Source organism: Bufo gargarizans, chromosome 4 (assembly GCF_014858855.1).
Source record: "Bufo gargarizans isolate SCDJY-AF-19 chromosome 4, ASM1485885v1, whole genome shotgun sequence".
Classification (NCBI taxonomy): domain Eukaryota; kingdom Metazoa; phylum Chordata; class Amphibia; order Anura; family Bufonidae; genus Bufo; species Bufo gargarizans.
In genome coordinates, this window is record NC_058083.1 from 311,615,081 (window position 1) to 311,639,540 (window position 24,460).

Genomic DNA, 24,460 nt, shown 5'->3' on the forward strand with positions numbered 1-24,460 from the left:
TCTGCTTTGGAGGCGGACACCAAAACTCTGCTTGCAGCGTTTTGGTGTCCGTCTGATGAAACGGAGCCAAATGGATCCATCCTGGCACACAATGTAAGTCACAATCTGGCACAATAGAAAACGGATCCGTCCTCCATTGACTTTCACTGGTTTTCATGACAGATCCGTCTTGGCTATGTTAAAGATAATACAAACAGATCCGTTCAGAACGAATGCAGACGGTTGTATTAACTGAATGGATCTGTCCTTGGCGGATCCGAACAAAACGCAAGTGTGAAAGTAGCCTTACTCCTCATCAATTTGCACATATATATTGTACGGCTACAACGTTAACGTATTCGCTGTTTTCCCAGTGTACATGCTGAGATCACTGTAAAAAGGAGACATAATGATATATGTAATTAGAGTATTAGAGTGAAAGGTTAAGTTTATTGAGGAAAACCGCAATTGAAAGGAGGCTCTAGGACCCTGTTGGTCCACCTCTAGGCTGGATACAAGATGAAGGGCATGGAGTAAAACAGGTTCAATATGGTATCCTGCGGCACATTCGCCCACAGTTGTTGCAGATGTAAGCCAAAGTTGGACTGGTAATAAATATGGTGGCTAGGCAGGCCATGGAATCATTGCAATCTGGGAAATCCTTGCCGTGTTTGAGTGTGCATTATCCGCAACTCATAACTTTTTATTTCATAAACAGTACAGGGGTATACTATTGTAAGGGGGGCACAACCACTGTGTAGGGGCACTATGTGGACAGAGCCACCACCTGGGCAAAAAGATGCAGCATGCACACGGAAGGAATCCATATTTTGCAGGTTTGTGGTTTGCAGATTGAAATATAGACATGGTTGTGAGTACAAGACCCAAGGCTACTTTCACATCTGCGTTTCTCTTTTCAATTATTGAGATCCGTCATAGGATCTCAATACCGGAGAAAAACACTTACATTATGTCCCCATTGACAATGCATGGGGACAAAACGGAACTCAACAGAAAGGAAAGCTCCAAAATGCATTCCATTCCATTTGGTTACGTTCTCATACCACAGCAAGGTGCACTTTTCTTTGCATCATGGAATGCAGAGCAAAATGGACAATAGAAAACTGATCTGTCCGCCATTGACTTTCATTGGTGTTCATGACTGATCCGTCCTTGCTATGTTAAAGATAATACAACCGGATCAGTTGATAACGTACGCAGATGGTTCTTTTAACAGTAACGGAATTGTTTTTGCTGATCCCTGCCGGGTCAGGCAAAAACACAAGTGTGAAAGTAGCCTAAAAACACATAAAAATGATATACATTATCTGAAATGACCTAACTACAAACACTAATATACTCTCATCAAAAGAAAAGATGGTGCACTCATCAGAAGACAGACAGTTTGGTGTCATAAAATATCCAAGACAAAGTATTAATTCAGATTTTTCTGGATTCAGTAACAAAAGTTTATTGCATGAAAATGATCATAATGCCCCCTGTGGCAGGTGGGGAATCAGCTTTCCAATTCAAATTCCTTGTAAAATACAGCCAAAGTGACATTCTGTATTTTTTTTTTGCTGCTGTGACTAATTCAGCTGCTTTCTTTTCCATCATTTCTATGTGACATCCAAGGTAGCATCTAGAAAAATGTAAGTTTCCAAGGATGAGAACCAAATATTCAGCCTGTACAGCACCCATCATTGTGCTTATATTCAGAATAGGTGACAGCACTTAAAAGGAATCTGCCGCCTGTTATAAGCTGCCCTATCTGAACGTACGGACAAGGGAGTTCCAATATGCATGAGCTCCTGTCTTTCCCTGCCGTGTCACTGACTGGCAGCACTCTTCTCATTGCACTCAGAGGCAGGGTCAGGCAGAGCCGGGCACTCAAGAATATGAGGACCCCCTGATGAATGCACTGTAATTAGCCGACGTCAGTGATCGGATTTTAGCAAAACCGCGGGGTCAATTTAAAAAAGGGACGAGTAATTTGCTCGGGGCATCTGTCACCAGTTAGAGGCTGCCCTCAGGTTCCCTTTAAAGAGAGAACATGTACATTTTTTGTTTAATATATAAAGTTCAATAAAATAGTAATAGCTCCGAAAAGCAACCGTTTGGTAAACTGTGTAGACAACCAAGACACTGAAAAACATGATTCAAGACTATGGACAGCTTCAGAAAAATTTTCTTTTACTAATGATCTAAATATATTTTAAGCTAAAAATATATGTAAAAGGTATATAAAAACAAATGATTTGTTTAGTAATGCAGCTTTCACAGTACAAAGTAGCTGTGATAAATCTGTCAGTAAGCTGGTCTGAAGACTTCTTCTCCAGCCCGACCACCTTCCTCTGAACTTTTCTGAACAAGCATCTAAGCTGAATTATGGCAAAGTCATATGGTCATAAATCAGCTCAGAGGTTCAGCAAGGAGAGGTCAGAGAGGAGCTGGAGAACCAGTGGTCAGAAAAGCTTTCTCCAGCTTTTTTTTGCAGAGCTGAGGGACTGGCTGTCCAACAATGTTTATTAGCAAAGTCTACCCCCTATATTTTGTAGCAAGGCATTTATCCTAATCAAACTGTAGGGATGAGAACAGTCAGAAGAACATCCAAGGCTTTTTAAATTACATCACCCAAATCCTTGACAAATAGGGAGCACTGCAACACCATAACAACCCAAGAAAGTGTTCCCCATAAATCAAGACACTGCTGCAGCGGCATCTAAAAAACTAGCTCCAGAGATATGTGAACTGTGGTTCACTGTCACATTTTATTCATAGTGCAGACAAAGTAAAACTTCTAACTAGGGCATTTCTAATTAGTGCTCAGTAATTGAATGCAGCAGTTCTTATGAAATGCAAACCTGACGTGAATGATATGTGCTTAAACCTTTGAGGCCTCCTTGATGGGCCTATAATTTCATTTTATTCTTGTTCTCATCTTTATAACCAACACAGGTTCAAACATTAATGTGATTATATAAGTAATTATTGAAATGGCATTTGGGATGGACCAAAAATATTGGATTGCAGCTGAATTTGAAGAAAGTAATTTGAGGGCAACAAAGACAGAAACGGTAAAAGGAGTGAGAGGTGCGGGATGCAAGTGCTGTTCTGAATATGCCATGCTATTAGGTATCTTCTTGTGTAATAATTATACAGCTGTTTGATGTTTCCAAAAGTAAAAGAACCCTCTTGGCCCAAGTATCACATTGGTAATTCTGTGTTAGTCCAGAGTTCATTAAGAGAAGAATTAGGGGTTCTGATTTCAGATACAGTCAGTCAATAGTGTGGGAAAGCAAGTAGGATGTTCGGCTGCATAGGTAGAAGTTAGGAGAGAGGGATACTGCAATCTAGCTGTATAGAGCTCTAGGGAGACCACATCTAGGAGTACCGTGTCCAGTTCTGGAGACCTCACCTACAGCAAGACATTGATCAAAATAGAACCGTTCACAAAACTGTGGAGAGTCTTAGGCCCCTTTCACACGGGCGAGTTTTCCGTGCGGGTGCGATGCGTGCGGTGAACGCATTGCACCCGCACTGAATCCTGACCCATTCATTTCTATGAGACTGTGCACACGAGCGGTGATTTTCACGCATCACTTGTGCGTTGCGTGAAAATCGCAGCATGCTCCTCTTTGTGCGTTTTTCACGTAACGCAGGCCCTATAGAAATGAATGGGGTTGCGTGAAAATCGCATGCATCCGCAAGCAAGTGCGGATGCGGTGCGATTTTCACGCATGGGTTCTAGGTGACAGTCTATTCACTGTATTATTTTCCCTTATAACATGGTTATAAGGGAAAATAATAGCATTCTGAATACAGAATGCTTAGTATAATAGTGCTGGAGGGGTTAAAAATAATAAAAAAGTTAACTCACCTTCTCCTCTTGTTAGCGCAGATGCCGGTCTGTTCTTTATCTGTGGGCTAAAGGACCTTTGATGACGTCAGATCACATGCTCCATCACCATGGTGATGGACCATGTGATTGGAGCATGTGATCTGACGTCACCTCAGGTCATTCAGTCCACAGCTAAAGAACAGAGTGGCATCTGCGCGAACAAGAGGAGAAGGTGAGTTAACTTTTTTATTATTTTTAACCCTTCCAGCACTATTATACAAAGCATTCTGTAGTCAGAATGCTATTATTTTCCCTTATAACCATGTTATAAGGGAAAATAATACAATCTTCAGAACATCAATCCCAAGCCCGAACTTCTGTGAAGAAGTTCGGGTCTGGGTACCAAACATGCGCGATTTTTCTCACGCAAGTGCAAAACGCATGACAATGTTTTGCACTCGCACGGAAAAATCGCGCATTTTCCCGCAACGCACCCGCCTCTTATCCGGGCAAAAAACATGACGCCCGTGTGAAAGAGGCCTTATATAAAACTTATCAGGAAAGACTTAAGGTTAACTATAAATTTGGCACCATAAACTTAATCTATGCAATCTAGGAGCTGGTGAAGACGCAAGTTCTTGGCGTATATTACAGTAATTCTGGTGGGCTTTGCAGAAACCGTGCTCTTTTTCTTTCAGAGGCTGGGGGGCTGATCAGAGGCTGGGGGGCTGATCAGATGCTGGCTGCTATGGTAAGCTCCCTGCTGTTGTGTGCACAAAGCACAGGGCAGCAGGGAGAGTGTAAAGTCCTATTCACCCTAACAGAGCTCTATTAGGGTGAATATGACAAGGGTTCTAGCCCTTAAGGGGGCTAATAGTTATTAAATAAAAAGTAAAAAAAAAAAAAAAAAAAAAAAGTTTAACCCCCCCCCCCAATATAGAAAACAATATATCACGATATATATCGCACATGCTTAAAATTATATCGCAACATAGAATTTAGGCCATATCGCCCACCCCTAGTGGTAAGTATGAAGAATCTCAAATTATGGCGAAAATATTATGTGTGCCATAATCTGTGACTTCTTTATGGCATTATTGTGGTGTAAAAGCATTGGTAAATATCCCATAATGTGTGAAATCCTGACAGTGGCAATGTCTGCCTGGATTTTGCATGATCTTCACAAGATTAATATCGGTTTCCTTTCAGCACTTAAGTTTCTTTCCTCAATGCGAGACTACACTAATGGGTCAAGTCATTTCCCACTAAGCATTGTGCCCACACAGTCTGTGTGACTGACGAGGAGCTACATGACAGAATCTAATGACAGCTGAATATATTATATGTAATGTGGCGCAGAATATGCAGGCACAATATAAATTATAACAATATGTGAAATGGAGTGCTCACCGAAGTATAGCTTGGTGTGCTAATCCACTATATATCTATCTATCTATCTAATATATATCTTTTTTTTTTACCTTGCGATAACATACTAAAAAAATGCAGAAAAGATCACTACACAGTTTCACGCACACTACTCACAACGATTGATTATCTACAATATCTCCAATAAGTATCAAAGGTCCACCAGCGCTACAATTCTGAGAGTGCTGACACTGGTGCAGGAAGGACACCTATGGACATCTGTGGGTGTGAATACCATGAACTGAGGGCTGCACTATACGTATGTATACATCGAGATACCGATGCATTGAAGGTGCGGTAGGAGCCTGATACCTTTTTATATATAAATAGGAGACATTGTATCTATATTTCAACTCGAAAAACTACTGGAGATTGTTTGCAGTAACACGTGGATTAGCATACTACTACAAGTAACGAGCGTCTTCTCCGGGGTTACTAATCATACTGACATCGGTAAGGAACTTTTTTCTATTACAATTTAGCAGTGCGTGAACTCCACACTGCAGTAAGGCAGAGGGACAGAGAACCTGTGTGAACACACAATTATGTATATATTATATATAATATGTTTTGCCAGTTTTATTTATGCATTTTAATAGTATAAGGTTTTATGACTTTTTTTAGGGGCAATATATATGTAAGGCCTCATGCACACAGCCGTTGGGGGACCATCGCCTTATTGCGGCCCACAAACAGCGGGTCGGCAATCCACAGCCGCCGGCCGTGTGCACCCCGCATCACGGATGCGGACCTATTCACTTGAATGTGTCCACAATTTCAGAGATGCTGAACGGAGTCACAGAACATAACACCGGAAGCACTTTCAGTTGTTCCGAACCGCAAATAAACATGACATGTCATTTTTTTTCCAGTGCGGACAGACCATGGACCCATTCAAGTTGAATGGGTCCAGCCCGCTGCACGGATGTTGCCCGTGCTGCAGTCCCCAATGCACAGAACGGCCGCGTGCATGCTGCTCTGGTGGGTTGGTGGGACCCAGTCCCATGGGTGGCATTGTCAGACAGCAGGGCTGCTGCTTTGACTCCTGGGTCCCACCGCCTACTAGGGCATTACCGCTTTGTCACCGCACTGCGCTGCGCCCTTTTTTCAGAGTAGGTCCCACTCAAAAGAGGCGACCTTGGCGTGGTGAGTGGGCTTATGCCTTTTGATCAAAATGTACACTAATGCCTCTTGTACAGCATGCAGTATGGGGGGCTGTACACTTTATTATAGCGCTGATAAGCGAGTTAGATCAAAGCATAGCATTGTGGATGTGTGATCCAGTTCTGTTCTCCCCCCATGAATACTAATGTAATAAACTGTTTTACTTTATATCAAGCCGGTCATTCAGTACATACAATATAAATTATAGAGAATTCCTTTAAGGGATCATATCAGTCTAGTTATTACTTAATAATACAATGGAAAAATAGAAAGTGGATGTGAATATGAACTGAAGGGTGAATGTAGTATTAAACTATATTCAGAAAGTTGTACAGACTGCGAATTATACAGTGTATCAAAACTTTCTTACATAAATAGCCCCTTTTCACTTCCTTGACAGAAAAAAATTCAGATGCTCCCCTGACACATTTTAACCTTCTGGATGTTTCAATGCATTATTTACACCCAATCTCTGCTCTCCTTTAGCTGATTTCTATCCAGTGTCGACAGAAGTTACGTGAAGCAATTTCATCTCTGTAGACAATATCACCAGGGGTTCTCAATGCAGTCAACTTTTTGTACTAAAGTATATACGGTAATTCATTGTTCTGAAAATTGCCATTTTAATAACCAATGAAAGATTCACAGACTATTAGCAGTTATTGGTTGAAGGGGTATTCTAGTTAGAAGTTATCCCTTATCCAGTGGGGATTTTATCAAAGGTGTTCTACTGCTGGGACTCCCAGCGATCAGGGGAATGTAGACATCATACTACTCAAAGCCGGCCAAAATGAACAGATTGGTGGGTCGAGCATGTGCGCTGCCCCTCCATTCATCTCTACGGGAGTTCCAGTACAGCGCTCGGCTGTTTCTGGAACTATTAGAGAGTTCAATGGACAAGCAGTTTGCTTGCCTAACCTGCCGCTCTGTTCATTTCAGGGGATCCGAGTGTGTACAATATCCCCATTCTCGTGATCGTTGGGGTCCCAGCAGTAGGACCCCTAGCGTTATAATAGTTATCCCCTATCCTGTTTATAGGGGATAACTTGTAACAACCAGAATACCCCTTAAAGAAAGTTCCATGCACTAAACTGGTTCTTCAGTGTAAAATATCTCAATAACATTTCTCAACACCTATAATGCTATTCATACTCCATTATGTATGACACTTTATGCGCTTGTCATCTGACCCGTAACTGCTTAAGCTCTAATCCATTCATTTTGATGTCACCTCAGTTAAGCCCACTAATAATAATAATTGTGCCGTAAACACACTAAAGCACATAAATGATAAATGGGTTTTCCCCATCACTCATCCACATTAAAATCATTACTATTTATTTGGTCACATTAAAATCAATAAATGTACAAACATATCCAGTCACATGTACATTAATTGATTGCTTCATTCGGGTAGCCAACGCGGAGCTCTTCTGTGCACACCGCCAATGTTCGGTCAGTGATTTCATCAGCGATTGTGAGCCAAGACTATGTCCAGTTCAAAAACACAGAACAAGTGGAGATCTTTCCATTATACCTTACATCTGTGGAGGCTTTAGCCCTGGTTTTGGCTCACAATCACTGATGGAAATTACTGACAAAAACACCGACGTGTGAATGAGGCTTCAGGAAGATGGACTTTTGTTAAAAACATGTTGTGTTGATGCTACTGTAAAGGCAGATGCAGTGTTAAAAATAACAGTTCACGATGGGTGACAATGCTAATCACAGGCAGTTACCTCGTTAGAGGTCATGGTTAATTGAGACCAGGGTATCCGAGTGGTCATTCACAAGGAGAGAGCTGCTTCCAGTGACCAAACTGCACAAACACAAGGAGATGGCGGAATTGGTTCAGTTGTTTTGGCAGTTGGGAGGCTCCCATGACTGTCACAGTAAAGATCCTATTAAACACTGCCTAAGGAAGGCTAATGCATTCCAATAAGAACTCTAAAGATAAACAAAAAAATTTGATATATTGAGAGATAAAATATATATATATATATATATATATATATATATATATATATATATTTTTTTTTTTTAATATATATTTTATCTCAACCGATATTGATTTTTTTAGAGCCGATAACCTGTCAACTTTCAGGCCGATAACTTTGAGCTCTATCAGGGTGAATAGGATCTTACACTCTCCCTGCTGCCCTGTGCATAGTGCACACAGCAGCAGAAAGCTTACCATGGCAGCCAGGGTTTCCGTAGCATCCTTGCTGCCACGGTAACCGAGGGTGGGGGCGCACTGCGCCACCGATGATTTTAATACTGGGGGTGAAGTGGAGAGCGCACTGTGCCACCAATGTTTTTAGTACGGGGGAGGGCGCACTGTGCCACCAATGATAATTGACATTTAATACAGGAGGCGGGTGTGCCAGCGCAGAATCACAAAGCTGGCACCCTGCCTCTGACAGGGAGCTGCAATCAGAGGTTAACTGCTGCTGATTGCATCTTCCCGTCATATAGGCTAGGCACCGCCTCTTGCATTTGTATTAGACAGTGGGCTCACCCCTTCCTTCTCCCCACTCTCCTCATTGGCAGCGCAGCACGGGGAGGGGAGGGAGAGAGTGACGCTTTCTCCCCTGTGCTGCTGAGGGAACATGAGCGCGCTGAGAGCAGAGCGCTCATGTTCTGTGATAGCGCGCTGGACACATTATCAGCATATCTGCAAGGTTAGATGCCGATAACTTTGAAAATCATGTATATCGTACGATAATAATTGGTAACTCCGATAATCTGTCGATCCCCATTACATACATATACACACACATTATATATATATATATATATATATATATATATATAATGAAAACTTTCAAATCATCCCTCTTATACAATTTTTCTAATAAAAATAAATGTAAAAAATATACATAATTGGTATCAAACTAAAAATATAAATACATTTTTATCCCTGCAAGGTGAACGCCATCTTTGTGGGGGAGGAGCGAAGTGATAAGCTATGAGAATCCTCTATTGTGCATGATCCCATTTAAAGTATACTGTATATGGGTGTAAGTTTCATTGCAATCCTATCTGTGTCAATCTATTCTGAGGCACAATGTGCCCATGGTAGCTGCTGGCTGAATAGTCTGTTTGGCCAATGGCTCTCTTTCCTGACTTCTTAATACACATGACAATACACTAATATCTATGGCGATCTCTATGGAGAAACATCGGAAAGTTTTTTGGGGAAACTAAGGGGGTCATTTATTAAGATCAGCATTTTAGACGCCGGTGTTAATAACCCCTTGGATGCGCCAGCCCCTACGTAACTTTGGCGCATGCACCAGTCTAACTGTAAGCCAGCTTCCTTGGCTTAAATTTAGACCATTTTCTACACCAAACACAGGCCCACACGTGCACGGTGGAAAAGTTGCTGATTGCGGCATAAATAGCCTTTGTGCCGTATTCTGCGCCAGATATATGCCATATCTGATAGTAAATAACCCTTAACTTTTATGAATTTTCCTTTGATGGGAGACATTGTGGGTTCATTAAACAGGCAACATTATAAAAAAAAAAAAAAAATCTATGGATTCCATCCAAATTTGTTGTTTCTGTACGACAGTACTTATTTCAATAAACTTGTAAGATCTTGTTGTATCACCAACAGTTCATGAACGTGATATTACATAAAACTATTAAAAATAAATGCCTTGTAAATGGGTTAGAGTGTAATCCAATTGTCTCAAACACCAGAGAGAAAGTTTGCCAAGACAGATGCTCTTACTGAACTGTTTGTTTGATGTCAGTGGCTAACAAAGAGAAAATTAATGAGTGAAATGAAATTTTGACCTCCGTCTGACTTTTTTAATAAGTCATACTTTTTTATACCAGTAACTGGAAATGGAAAACAGACATAAGGTTCAGTTGTGAGAAAAGGTATAACTGCAAAATATTGTTTTTTTAATAAGATCCATATAAATTTGTTTTAAAAAGTTGTGCAATCGGAATGCACCATGCTGTATAGAAGGAGCAGCTGAGAAGATTGAAGTATAGTTTTTGGGTAAAAGATTCAGTAAAGCCTACAATTTTCACATTTATATCTTGGCTTTTTTCACCTCCAGTGAACAGCTATCGGTACAGGAGGGAGGTGTTTGATTGATCAGTGATTGATGGCATTGTGTGTGTAAAGGTTAAAACACATGACTGTATCAATTCTGTGGATGAGTATACCACTATTTATTCTTTAACTTCTGTAGAAATCTCCGATCCTTGTCTGCAAAACAGACAATAGGACTTTTTTTTTTCTCCTACATTTTTTTTAATGGGTCTGCACCCAATTCAGAAAACAAGCAGATTGGATGTAGACAGAAACTATAGTCAAGAAGAGATAGCAGTCACTAATAACACCTCCCTCCTGTACCAATAGGTACCATATTTTTTGCCCCATAAGACACACTTCCACCCCCCCCCCCCAAAGTGGGGGGGGAAATGCCCCTGCGTCTTATGGGGCGAATACTAATGAAGCGCTTCCATTATAGACGCACTTCATTAGTACCAGAGGACCGGGAAGCGGTGAAGGCTCTGTACTCACCGCTTCCTGGTCCTCAGCTAGGCTATCGGCTGTGCAGGGCTGCGCACAGCGTGAGGGCGCTCTGTGACCTCACACTGTGGCGCCACGATACACAGCCAACAGCAGGATGAAGAGGATCGTGATGGTGAGGAGCAGTAGCATCCTGGAGCAGGAGAGGTAAGCAAGGTTTTTTTTTTTTTTTTATTTGTGCTGGGGCTGATGGCTGATGGCTGACATATGGGGGCTAGTAGATGGCTGAAAGTTGGGAGTTCATCTGAGGCTTTGGGGGTCTGATCTGAAGTCTGTGACATTGGGGGTCTGATCTGAGGTGTAATGGAACACTTTTCCTATTGTTCTCCTCTAAAACCTATGTGCGTCTTATGGGCCCTTATAGGGCAAAAAATACGGTATTTACAGGAGGTTAAAAAATAAATAAATAGCAAAAACATGAATTGTGAACATATAAATTACAAATTTTACTGAATCTTTCCACTGCCCCGCCCCCCAAAAAATAAAATAAAAAAGTATATATCAATCTGCTCAGCTGCTCCTTCTACAGCATGATGTTTTCAGATTGCACTGCATTTTTTGGTGACCGGTTCTCTTTTAGGAATCACAATTAAAAGTCATAACATTGCAGCTCACATTACATTTCATTGGTTACCCCTTACACAACAGAGCAACAGTATGCTTAAAAAGCTGCAGTGATCACATGACTTTATTAACTAGCAAGTTGAACTATACACAGCTTGTGATTCACTGTTTGGCCAATTTTTACTCTTGCATAACATACAAAGCACTTAAAGGTTGTCTCACTTCAGCAAATAACATTTATTATGTAGAGGAAGATGATACAAGCCACTTACTAATGTATTATTTATATTGATTCCTTTGCTGGCTGGATTCATTTTTCAATTGCATTATACACTGCTAGTTTCCATGGTTACAACCACCCTGCAATCCAGCAGGGGTGGTCGTGCTTGCACACTATAGGAAAAAGCACTAGCCTATGGAGAGGCCGGTGTTTTTTTCCTATAATTTGCAAGCATGACCACCACTGATGGATTGTAGAGTGGTCGTAACCATGGAAACCATGGACTAGTTATGGCTCTTGGAATAAGGACACCATTTTTCTTTACATGACGTGCCATTATTGTGCAAAAGTAGCAAAACATAAAACGACATATTTGCTGTTGTCTTGATTACACGGACCCACAGAACAAAGGTAATATACTATTTATGTCGAACAGTGAAATACGTACATTTAAAACAAAAAAAGGCATAATTTTTATTTTGTTCTATTACCCTCCAAAAAGTTCTTAAAAGTTATATGCCCCTCAAAATCGTGTTGCTCATCCCACAAAAAAGCCCCATTACAGTTACACTGAGGAAAAAAAGTAAAAAAGGTAAGGCTTTATCAATGCGACACAATGGAAACAATCCTAGACTTAGTAATGAAGATAGGAGTAGTGGTCAAATAAATCCTATTTCAAGTGACCACTTTCCATTGCTTACTACAGTAAGTGTACTGACCACCCTTCTAAAATACTAATCATATTAGCAACGTGAACGCGAAACGAAAAAGAAAATCTATGCACTACAAGCTAAAAACATTAGTATTGCGCAAAATGAATGAATGCAATACTAAAACCCACGACAAAGTAAACTGTTTGCTTTCTTTTTCCTTATCCTCTGGCTGTATTAATACCCAGATCAATATTACACAGCAGCAACATCAACGAGTGAAATTCTCATTTGTTCCAAACAGCAAGGGAAAAAAGCCCTGGGCATGCCCTGTCACATTGGCTTTAGAAGGAAATGCACTAATAAACTCTTACCCCTGGGTCATCGTTGACAACGGGCAATATGCTGCCAACTCACATTATAGGCAATTGGTATCAGTGGCCCCAAACCTTCCCTTAAAATTACCATCTTTTATCCAGACGTAGCAGGATGTCAGATTTAACGTGCCACTGAGATACAGGAGTCGTCACCATAGTTAATCTTTAGTATAGGTTTTAACACCACAGACTCTGAACTCCTCCTGGGTTTTAAGTGAACTGCAGTTAACCCGATTTATGGAATAAACAGCCCTAAAGGCCAGTATGGAGCCTCAGCCACTACCCAAGGGGGACTATAATGCAATCTATAGTACTATCAATGCGGAGATTTGGCCATCTTATACAGTAGTGACATATCACCAAGGTATGCCATCACTTTATGATCGGGGAGGGCTAACCTCTGGGATCTCCCTCTGATCTTGAGAATTAAGGGAATTTTCCTGGTCAATCATGCTATTTTCAAGGGGTTGCTCAGGATTTTAAAAAAACATGTCTGCCCCGTCTCTGAATGGGAACAGCAGGGGACTGGTAAGTTAACTGTCATGTTTTCATAAAAAAAAAAAATTTTTACTATATGTTACTGCTGCAGCAGCATTATGCATAAAGCAATCTTTAGTTTCTTAACATTAGCACTGTTTTCCTTGAGTTTTTCCCTTAGTTACGGCTGTTTAAACATTTAGGCCCCTTTCACGCGGGTGCAATGCGCTCACCTCACGCAGGAGCAGAGAGTGAAGGACGGCCGCAGGTGAGCATACTTCACTCACTGAGCCGAATACTAAAATGGACGGCGCAGGCGCAGGATTTGCGGGGCACGGAGAAGACAGAGGATGTCAATCACCTTTACAAGGGCGTGCCAAGCGGTGAGAAGACGGAGCCTCAAGGTGCGGCAGCAACGGCCCACTAGCACCTAGAGGCTTATTCGCATATTATAAAAGTCATTATTTAGCGTGGACGGCGGCAGGCAGGGAGATACAAGTCATAGTTATGTTCTGCTGACATTAGCCCATCGCTAATGTCTGATAGCTACATAACTGTTTTTCTGATGACAAACGCTTTAAAGGAGCGGTGGAAAGGGACAGCAGACATTAATGAAAGCTGTTATTATAAGGCAATTACAGGTCTTTTGACAATCATTGACAGAGTAACTCAGGTATACAAGCCTAGCTCTAATAAACTAGCAAATAAAATAAAAATATGACAGTTACCCTTTAACACTAATCAGATCCTTTTTTTTTTTTCTAAAATAGACTTTAACAGGACAGTGAGTGTAAATAATAGACCAGATTTAAGGACTTTACCTGGGGAACCCATATTTGTATTATTAACAAAACCTGTGTGTATTTATGACACTGTTGATGAATTTCATATACTGTGTCGGCCGAAATACAATCTAGAAGTAGAACAGATCCAAAGAACTGATATATTTATATTTTTTTTTTTTACCTCGGACGATGAGTTGGGCAAAGTTTGAGACTCCAGACCCTCGCTCTGATTGCGTTACACATCGATATAAATCTTCATCTGCTTTGGTCACCTCGCGCAACTTAAAAGTGGCAGCAAACCTTCTGTGATTGATGTTTTTTGTTTGCGCTACAGGGATGTCTTCTCCATTCCTTCTCTGAAAATAGCCCAAAAAAAAGTCATATTACCATATGAACAAATACACCAGTAAATGATAAATACACAACTGGAGATTATGCTGTAGCATTCTTTTAAATGTACATCAAAAAAGTTCACGCATGATTCATATCAAATGAAAGTCGGAGGAAATATAGAACACAACAATCTCTTTCTAGCAAAGCTAGAACCAGCCCTGCACCTCACAAGGATGCAGAGATGTTCCCATTCATTGCTCTGCTAGATTTGGTGTCCTTTTTGCTGTAGCTCTCCGCCATCCCAGCTCAAGGGGTGTGTCCTTTCTCAGGGGTCTTTTAATTACAGCTCTCTACAGCTGTCTCAGTTTCTAACATTAGATAGGGCTGGTGGCAGTTAAAGGTTGGAACTGAGCATGTGCAACCACCTCAACTAGGTGGACAGAGAATTAAGGAAAAGAACAAAGAGCAGGTGGTTCCATTCAGATATATGATCCAGGCGCTGGTTGAAAAATGTAGAATATTTCTCATGCAACAACTCCTTTAAGGCTCCTTTCACACGGGCGAGATTTCCGCGTGTGAACGCATTTCACCCGCACCATATCCGGTCCCATTCATTTCTATGGGGCTGTGTACATGAGCGGTGATTTTCACGCATCACTTGTGCGTTGCGTGAAAATCGCAGCATGCTCCTCTTTGTGCGTTTTCCACGCAACGTAGGCCCCATAGAAGTGAATGGGGCTGCGTGAAAAAGTGCAGATGCAGTGCGATTTTCACGCACGGTTGCTAGGAGACGATCGGGATGGGGACCAGATCATTATTATTTTCCCTTATAACATGGTTATAAGGGAAAATAATAGCATTCTTAATACAGAATGCATAGTAAAATAGGGCTGGAGGGGTTAAAAAAAATTTTTTAACTCGCCTTAATCCACTTGCTCGCGCAGTCCAGCTTCTCTTCTGTCTTCACCTTTGCTGTGCACAGGAAAAGGACCTGTGGTGACGCCACTGTGCTCATCACATGGTCCGTCACATGATCCATCACCATGGTGATGGACCATGTGATGTGCACAGTGACGGCATCAAAGGTCCTATTCCTCAAAGAAGAAGACAGAAGAGAAGCCGGGCTGCGCGATCAAGTGGATTTAGGTGAGTAAAATTATTTTTTTTTTTTAACCCTTCCATCCCTATTGTACTATGCATTCTGTATTAAGAATGCTATTATTTTCTCTTATAACCATGTTATAAGGGAAAATAATAGAATATACACAACACCGATCCCAAACCAGAACTTCTGTGAAGAAGTCCGGGTTCGGGTACCAAACATGACGATTTTTCTCACGCAGGCGCAAAACGCATTACAATGTTTTGCACTCTCGGAGAAAGATCGCACATTTTCTCGCAACGCACCCGCATCTCATCTGGGTCAAAAACATGACGCCCGTGTGAAAGAGACCTAAGTGATACGTAGTAGACTGCATTTGATATTTTACGGTTTTATGATTATGGGATCTCAGTAACCATTTCAGAAAAAAAATGGACAGAAATACAACCTAGTTTATCTTTCACAATCTCTGCAACCAAGACAATGAAGTGGTTTAGATGTCACACGGATTTCTGGGCAGAATTATCAGCTCATGATCTCTGCCTGTAATAAAATAAAAAACTGAAGAGAGGTCGTCTAACCGAGCCACCTCATGTCTAATAAAGAGAGAATCAAAGTATTAATAAGACCATCAGAAGGCAGAGCACATCTGCTTCTGTGAGATAAGGTACGGTATTATAGGGCTCTGAAAAAAAAAGTTATTTTGCAATTATACAGCAACATAAAGGGCTCACAAAAACTATGCAGCACACATTCACCCTCATATGCAGGTAAAGGTTTCAGATTTCTCCAGGAGATATGTGGGCTAAATTAATACTTAACAAAAACTATGCTGCACTCATTCACCCTCATATGCAGGTAAAGGTTTCTGATGTCTCCAGGAGATACGTGGGATAAATTAATATTTCCGGTTAGTAGTAGGATCTCACCGAAGAACCTTAAAATCATCCACTCTACATTCTGAAACAGGAAACAATCCATGCCAGAAACTGCACACTGCATACACTAGGTTTAGTGAAGTCACACGTCAATAAAATGGTAACATAATTGGTCACATTTCCCATAGATAAAGTTGACCGTGAGGGGTCTCTGCAGCAATTCCGCAATGCATGCTTTAGATTAGATAAGGCAACGTGTATATCATTTTAGGGTCATCATTTAAATGCCATTTAAATTGGCTAGGTCATCAGTATTTGATTGGTGGGAGTCCAACACCTGGGACCCCCACCGGTGAGATGTTTTCGGAAGGCACCAGAGCTCCTGTGAGAGCAGCAGTCTTTTCCAGCTTTTCCTAGACCACATGGCCTAGGCGCAGCTCACCCCCTTAAAAGTGAAGGGGGCTGAGGATGATACCAAGCACAGCCGTTATGCAATGTATAGCGCTCTACTTGGCAAGCTGTGAGAATGCACCCGTGCTTTCAGGAGCGCTGGTGCCTTCTGAAAACAGCTGATTGGTGGGGGTCCAACACCTGGGACCTCCACCAAATACTGATGACCTATACAGAAGATAGGTCACCAGTATTAAAAATGTCAGAAAATCCTTTTGAGTAAGCAGAAAAATAAAAATAAAAGTTTTTAAAATGTTATTTTTCATTTCTTTTACCAGGGGGCTTCTACACTGGATGCAAACATACCCTTCCTGCATGGTGACTGTGCAGTACGGTGTCTGCTTTTTGCTACCTGCAGTGAATGAAAAATGTCTAAAGTGTATTCCCCTCCCCTGACGGGTGATCATGGGATTGCTGGGAGTCTCAGGCAGGGTGACTTTCACCTGCTACTGGGCCTCCTAAAAATGTCAGTGTCCACCAGAGATCCTTTAAAAACTTCTTGGGGGACATGTGTCAAAAATATATATAAAAAAATTAAGTACAAAAATATAATAAAATACAAGTAAAAAAAAAAAAAAAAAAAAGGCCTAAATCAAATAAAACAGCCACCCAAAAAAAAAAAAAAATATGTATTAAAATGATCAAAGGGAACCTATTTTAATAATGTATTTTGGTGTCAGTTGGCTTAAAGAATAAGAAGCTATAATTTGGAAAAAAAATGACTAAAAATGCAGTTTTCCCCAAATAAAATAAATACAATTGTTAAAAAAAATATTGAAAAATGTCACATAAAAACATCACAAATGTTATTTTGGTAGGCAAACAAACGAAGTTAAATCCACTACGAGCCCAAGCGAAAAGGCCTGGGCTGTAAATTCCAGGCACTGCTGCAATAAAATGAAGGGTGCTGTGCTTGGTATGCTGTGAGGAGGCTCATTTGCCAAAAAACACCCAAAAAGGGAAGGAATGTAAATCGCCACAGGATAACAGAAGCTGGCACAGAATATATATAAGTAAGCATAACATATTACAAAGTGGCCAACCCCTTGAACATAAAAGCAGCACTTTTAAAGAAGCAATGCTTAAAAAGTAAGCAACTTCTACAATTCTTGAGGAAAATGTAGGCTACATGCACACGACCGTATGTGTTTTGCGGTCCGCAAATTGAAGATCCGCAAACAAAAACGGATGACATCTGTATGCCATCCATTTTTTATGTGGATCCATTGTAACAAAACGGACAAGAATAGGACAAACGGAGCAATAGATGCGGATAGCACTCTGTGTGCTCTCCACATGTTTTGCAGACCCACTGAAATGAATGGGTCCGCATCCTATCTGCAAAAAACAAAACAAAAAACTGAACGTACACTGAAACAAACAACGTTTGTGTGCATGTACCCTAACTTTTCCCGGTATTTTGAAGGATGCCAATCCGTTTGGTCTTCGCGTTCTAAATTTAAATACATACCGCACATTTTAATAATGACGGAGCGCTACGAACTGTTTTCTGAGCATGCAGTCTATTCAGTTGATTACTTTTGATTTGCATTCATTAAAGGCTATTTTAAGGCAACTCAAAAGGTAAAGACAGTATTTCCGGTAATTTCTTCCAGTCCACAGAACTACTAACCAGCAATAGCGAGGGGTGGCATTATCCCTCCAACGAGTTTTTGTGCCATTTAATTAGGGTACCTCAGCCTTAAGCATATCAGGAATTCAAAGCATCGCTTTCAATAACGAGTTTTAATTACAGTTGGTTAATATTTTAAAGGACATCATATTGATGCAAACGCTGCAGGGCTAACAGTAATATGTATATAGCCTTCTTAACTACTTTTATAAATGGAAGCGTGTAGAATCGGATACAAGGGCAGAAGCTGGAAATTACTCACACAGTGCTAAAAGTTCAGCAGACATCCGAAAAAAGGGAGATGTTATGAATGGTTATGACAACCACCTTTTCCAGAGGATTTAAAGTCAAACTTTTCAAGTTTTAACCGTATGCCATATAGTAGTCATGGGGTACTAGGACCTATTAAAGGGGTTAATATAGCGTGAAATAGGGGGTAAAAAAGGGTGTAAAATAATAAAACCACCACGGCAAGGGACTGTCTGAGCGCTGCTCAGGTAATTGCCACATGTACACTGAAGCAGAAACTGCTGTGGGCTACAGGTTATGCACGATGTAGATTGTACGAGTCATCAGATTTCCTCAGAAAGGCATTATTAGGAGACCACCTTATGATTTAGCTAGTTAGTGTACCGGTCTACCACTCACATTTTGAAATCATTTTTCACTGTGCTTCTTAAAGGGGTATTCCAGGATTCTAATATTGATAGCCTACCCACAGGCATCCAACCCCCATCCACCACCAATAAGTATTTTTAGAGTAACTCTGGAAGTGCACAGCCCCATTGTAGCCAAGAGGGGCGTGAACTGCACAATGGATGCAGCTCTGGCGACGAATTCCAGTACCGAAGCTACACTGAAACAGCTGATCGGCTAGTGGGGGGGGGGGGGGGGGGGGGTCTCAGACTCGCACTGATCTGATATTGATGGCCTGAGGATCACATCACATTTAAAATTCTGTAACATACCTTTAATCTTTCTTAGGTTATACATGGTGGCAGTTTTCTCAATAGCTACTCTATATATGGACATTATTGATAGTGAGCAAATTTTTTGGGGGCATGTGCATCTAATAGTACTGACTTTATGCAATAATTTCTGCAAAAAAAAAAAAAAAAAATGTATGAAACCCCCAAAAAAATTCAAGTAGATCTAAACAGAGGAATGTGCATTTGGCTAAGGCTAGTTTCACACTAGCGTTGTTGGATCCGGAAATCCGTATGCAAACAGATATCATTTGTTTCTAGATCAGTCTGACAAATGCTTTGAAATATCGAATCAGTCTCTCCAGTGTTATCTGGAAAAACGGATCTGGCATTTATTTTTTTTCACATTTTTAAAGGCCTGCGCATGCGCAGACCGGGAAACCGGATCCATCAATGCGGCAATTTCCTGAACCGGATCTGGCATTAATACAATCTCCTGGTACCGGATCTGGCATTAATACATTTCCATGGAAATCAATGCCGGATTCGGAAATCCGGCAAGTGTTCCAGAATTTTGGCCGGAGAAAATACTGCAGCATGCTGCAGTATTTTCTCCGGTCAAATGCCGTAAAACGGACAGAACAGAAGACATCCTGATGCATACTGAACGGATTGCTTTGCATTCAGAATGCATGGGGATAAAACGAATGCGTTTTTTCCAGGAATTGAGCCCCTAGGACGGAACTCAATACCGGAAAACTTTAACGCTAGTGTGAAAGTAGCCTTAGATCTATCTAATGTATACAGACAGCCTTAAAGGGGTTATGTCGCAAAATATATTTGACATTTTCCAAACCAGCCCAAGGATCTGAATACTTTTGTAATTAAAATTAAAATTTAGTATAGCCAGTGAGATATCCAATAAAATGTATCTGTATAGCGCCACCTGCTGTTTGTTTTTTCCCTTATTTTTTTTGTCTGTCTCACAGAGAAGGTCAAATATGCTCAGTTTAAATCTTCAGCTGCCATTTAGAATTTTTATGAAAAGTCTCATATTTCCTGCTTTTACAATAGGACTTCCACTACCTCCACAGACACGTTTTGCATTATAATGGACATCGTTCCTATAAATCACGATATCACTTCCCACAAACCAAAAGACATTTGACTAGAATTTATTCCAGGATTCTGCAAGTATTTAGGCAATCAAAGCAAGATCTATATGTCGTAGGCTATGTAAGCCTAGGAGAATGACAAACATGATCATTTGCTGTCATTGCGTAGGAGGAAATGATAAATACGGAAGCAGCGAGACAGAATGCTGTACAGATGGATGAAGGATAGGGAAGGTTATTGTTTAAAGCTACAGTCCTCAAAAACTGTGAATAGATGTTTTTCGATTAACATTCAATGTTATTACTAGAGATGAGTGAATTTCATATTTTGAAATTCGTTCACGCTTCGTTTACCGGTATAAGCTGAATTGCGTTATTGATTCCGTTACCACAGTCCATAACGCAAGTCTATGACGGAAGTCATCTCCTGCATAACGGAAACGGGACGGATCCGTTATGCAGGCCATAGACTTCCATTATGATGGCATGAATAATGGAATACATCTAAAAGGCATCACCTTATGCATGATGCATTCAGTCATAGAATTGCGTTATGGTCCGTGGTAACGGAATCCATAACGCAATTCACCTTTTACCAGTAAACGAAGCGTGAACCCTCATCTCTAGTTATTACAGTAATTTCTAACTACCATAAAAATCACAACTTCATTCTTTTTTTATATTAATGCATAAAAAGTAAGTAGACATGAGTATAGCTGAAGGAACATGATAAAACATCTGATTACACGGTGCACTTCTAGCAGCTGCATCAAAAGAACAGCTGGAGCCGCTATCTCAGAAGGAGCGATCCAGGATGAGTGTTGGGCATATAATTCATGAGGGCTAAATTACCCCCAATCAGCGTAATTAAGGCTACAGTGACATAACAAGGTCACATCAGTGTACCCACTGTCAGCATTTAAAGGCACAGTATGAGTCCCATTCATCCCCATGTTAAAAGTAAGGTTCAGCTTCGCCCAGGGCCCTCTCTCGTTTCGGTTTGCACGCCTGTCAACACTAACACCTCCAAACTTCCTTACATTCACATGTCAGAAAGGGAAAAGGAAAAAAAAGCAGCTTGTCATCTGAAGGTGGCAGATTTCTGTTGATTAGTTGAAATGGATTTCTAGAAACACGAACATGTCAGCATTCCTGTACTGACGGTTAACCCCCAATTCTTGCCAGGCAAATTTCATAAAGGTTCCTGCAACTTATATTTTAACTTTCAAGCTTCATTAATAACCGTTTGCTTTCTTTTGTTCACTTTTCAGCTTTACCTTTATTTGACCCAGGGGTGCACGTAGGCTTTCTGCTGTCTAAGGCGAAAATTCAAATGGTGCTCGCCCCCCCCCCCCCCATGCGATCGCCTCACCTGGCCATATTGGTGGTGCACCCCTGATTTGACCTTTCTTTCATTCCCCATTTCCAGCCAGCAGCAGCTCTGAGAAATAACAGGTGTCAGCAGCTCCATTCTTCAGAGTGGTCTTATGCAGTGAACCATTTCAAATGTTTACTGTATCCATTCTATGCTAAAACAGGTTTTCGAATTAGCATCAGCACTCTATAAAAATGTATGAAGGTAACTGTCATTTTGTAATGTATTTCTTTTACCTTTGTCTCCCATTCTTGGCTGTGGGCACATGACCATGAAGCTCTTTCTTATTTTCTGTGATATTATGTCAATGGATGTGTCAAAGTAGCAACAGTGTCAGCGTTAGACACGCCCCTAAATAGCTAGCTGGTGGGAGGAGCTATAAACTAGCTGGGTGTTAGGGGCAGTGATAGGGGAGTGTCTATGTAACCAGCTGGTGGGAGGAGCTATAAACTAGTTGGGTGTTAGGGGCAGTGATAGGGGAGTGTCTATGTAACCAGCTGGTGGGAGGAGCTATAAACTAGCTGGGTGTTAAAGTTGGTGCTGAAGTTGCATCAGAGAAAGGAGTGCATCATGGATTTGGCTGGATACAGCATCAGAAAGTGTGTATATATATATATATATATATATATATATATATATATTTTAATTACACAAACATATACAGTTCTGATCAAAAGTTTAGCATGGCTGGATCTTAACAAGGTTCCAAGTAGAGCTTCAACATGCAACAAGAAGAAATGGGAGTGAGACCCCAAAAAATTTGAGCATTTAATTTAATGTCCTGTTGACAAACCCAGTCATTACCCCACTTCCTGAAGATCTATTGTTCCACTGAAGGAAAAAGCACCCCAGATCATTATGGCGCCCCCTTCACTGTGGCGAGTAGTAAACATCTCTGGTGGGATCTGCTTGTCATGCCAGTAACGCTGGAAATCATCAGGACCATCAAGGTTAAATTTTTTCTCATCAGAGAATAAAACTTTCTTCCAGCTTTGAATGTCGCATTTTTGGTGCTCTCTTGCAAAGTCCAAACGAGCAGTTCTGTGGCGTTTAAGGAGACGAGGTCTTTGAAGACGTTTTTTGTTTTTGAAGCCCTTCAGTCTCAGATAGTTATGGGGCTGCAGTCAGCACCAGTTAGGGCTGTTTCACACAAGCGGATGCCGAGCATGACATCCGCTGTGTGAAAGAGTGCCAAGACCCGATGAGGACAGCAGAAGCACGGAGCAGTAACATGATTGATAATGCTCTGTGCCTCTCTGTGATCTCTTTACTACGAAATCAAAGTGAGATAAAGTTGTCACTGTGATTTCGTAGTAAAGAGATCACAGAGAGGCACAGAGCATTATCAATCATGTTACTGCTCCGTGCTTCTGCTGTCCACTATATATATATATCCATAAGAAAGGTCAGGCAGCACTCCTCAATACGCAGCTGTAGCTGTAACGGTGCCCGCAGTGATCCCTTGATATGGGACCGGATAACCAGCACAGAAAAATCCGCGGCACTCCTTGAAGTGAAAAAAATGTGCAATTTTATTCACACATGTCAGAAGAGACAGCTGACTTGAAAAAGGTTCTGTGAGAGAACCGAAACGTTGTCTCTTCTGACATGTGTGAATAAAATTGCACATTTTTTTCACTTCAAGGAGTGCCGCAGATTTTTCTGTGCTGCTATATATATATATATATATATATATATATATATATATTATTTATTTTTTCTCATTCATACCAATTTAGGCATTGTCCTCCAAGCAGACCTACCTATCTGCACATCTCTCTTCTCAATTTGTAATTTGGTAACATCATATACAATAAGATTATAATTTACACACATATATTAATGCCAAGAATGGCCTAGACCTATCTTGACCCAGGTATAAAGTGTGTATTAAAACTTCACTTTTAATTTGACATAATGATAAAACGGCTGTGAGCCATAACAAACAATTAAACTTTGTTTCCACCCCAAAGAGTTGACGACTTAGTGCACATCTCCCTCACCCTGGCAGCAACTATCTCCTATTCACCACAACTATGTCTGCAGAGCTTGAACATAGGGGGGCAATGTGTGGATGGACTAATGTAAGCAAACTGCCTGTCGTTGCCTGCAAAAACTGATTAAATGGAATAGGTGACTTTGCTCCTACACACAAACGTTCACAGCACAGCACACTTGTCTGACACTACGTCAGTAGCTGTCAAGACGCTTTCCCACACGCTGCTAAGCGCTCCACCTAGCTCAAAAACCTTGCTATATTTAATGAAATGTCCTACACAAGGACTTCTAAGCTAATAAGCAACATTGGAGTGGACAACAATTGTTAAAATCAACTGCCCCCCAACATGTTTCACCAGATCACTGGCTTCTTCAGGGGTCTGGGCAGAATTGAAGACAACAGACATGATGGTGGTATATATGCTGCAGTTCTGTGATTGATTTGTGTGGTAGCCAATTGCTGTTAAGCAAGCTACACCAAGTGACAAATGAGATTTGGAATAGCTGCCCTCCCTATTTTGTTGTTGACAAATGAAAACAGGGCAGAGAAGGTCTCCTTATGACATCATGAGCAAGCTTTTCAAAGGAAAAGACCGGCACTTCACTGATG

At 41.0% G+C, this 24,460-nt stretch overlaps 1 protein-coding gene across 4 annotated transcripts in view; it reads right to left on the bottom strand.

Annotated features, from left to right (window-relative positions):
• Nucleotides 1-24,460, bottom strand: part of PTPRK (protein tyrosine phosphatase receptor type K) — a 348,184-nt gene that overhangs the window by 174,109 nt on the left and 149,615 nt on the right. For all 4 annotated transcript variants that reach the window (XM_044291903.1, XM_044291905.1, XM_044291906.1 and 1 more), the window contains exon 6: nt 14,222-14,396. In XM_044291903.1, coding sequence (XP_044147838.1) covers nt 14,222-14,396 — 175 coding nt within the window. The remainder of the gene's footprint in view (nt 1-14,221; nt 14,397-24,460) is intronic.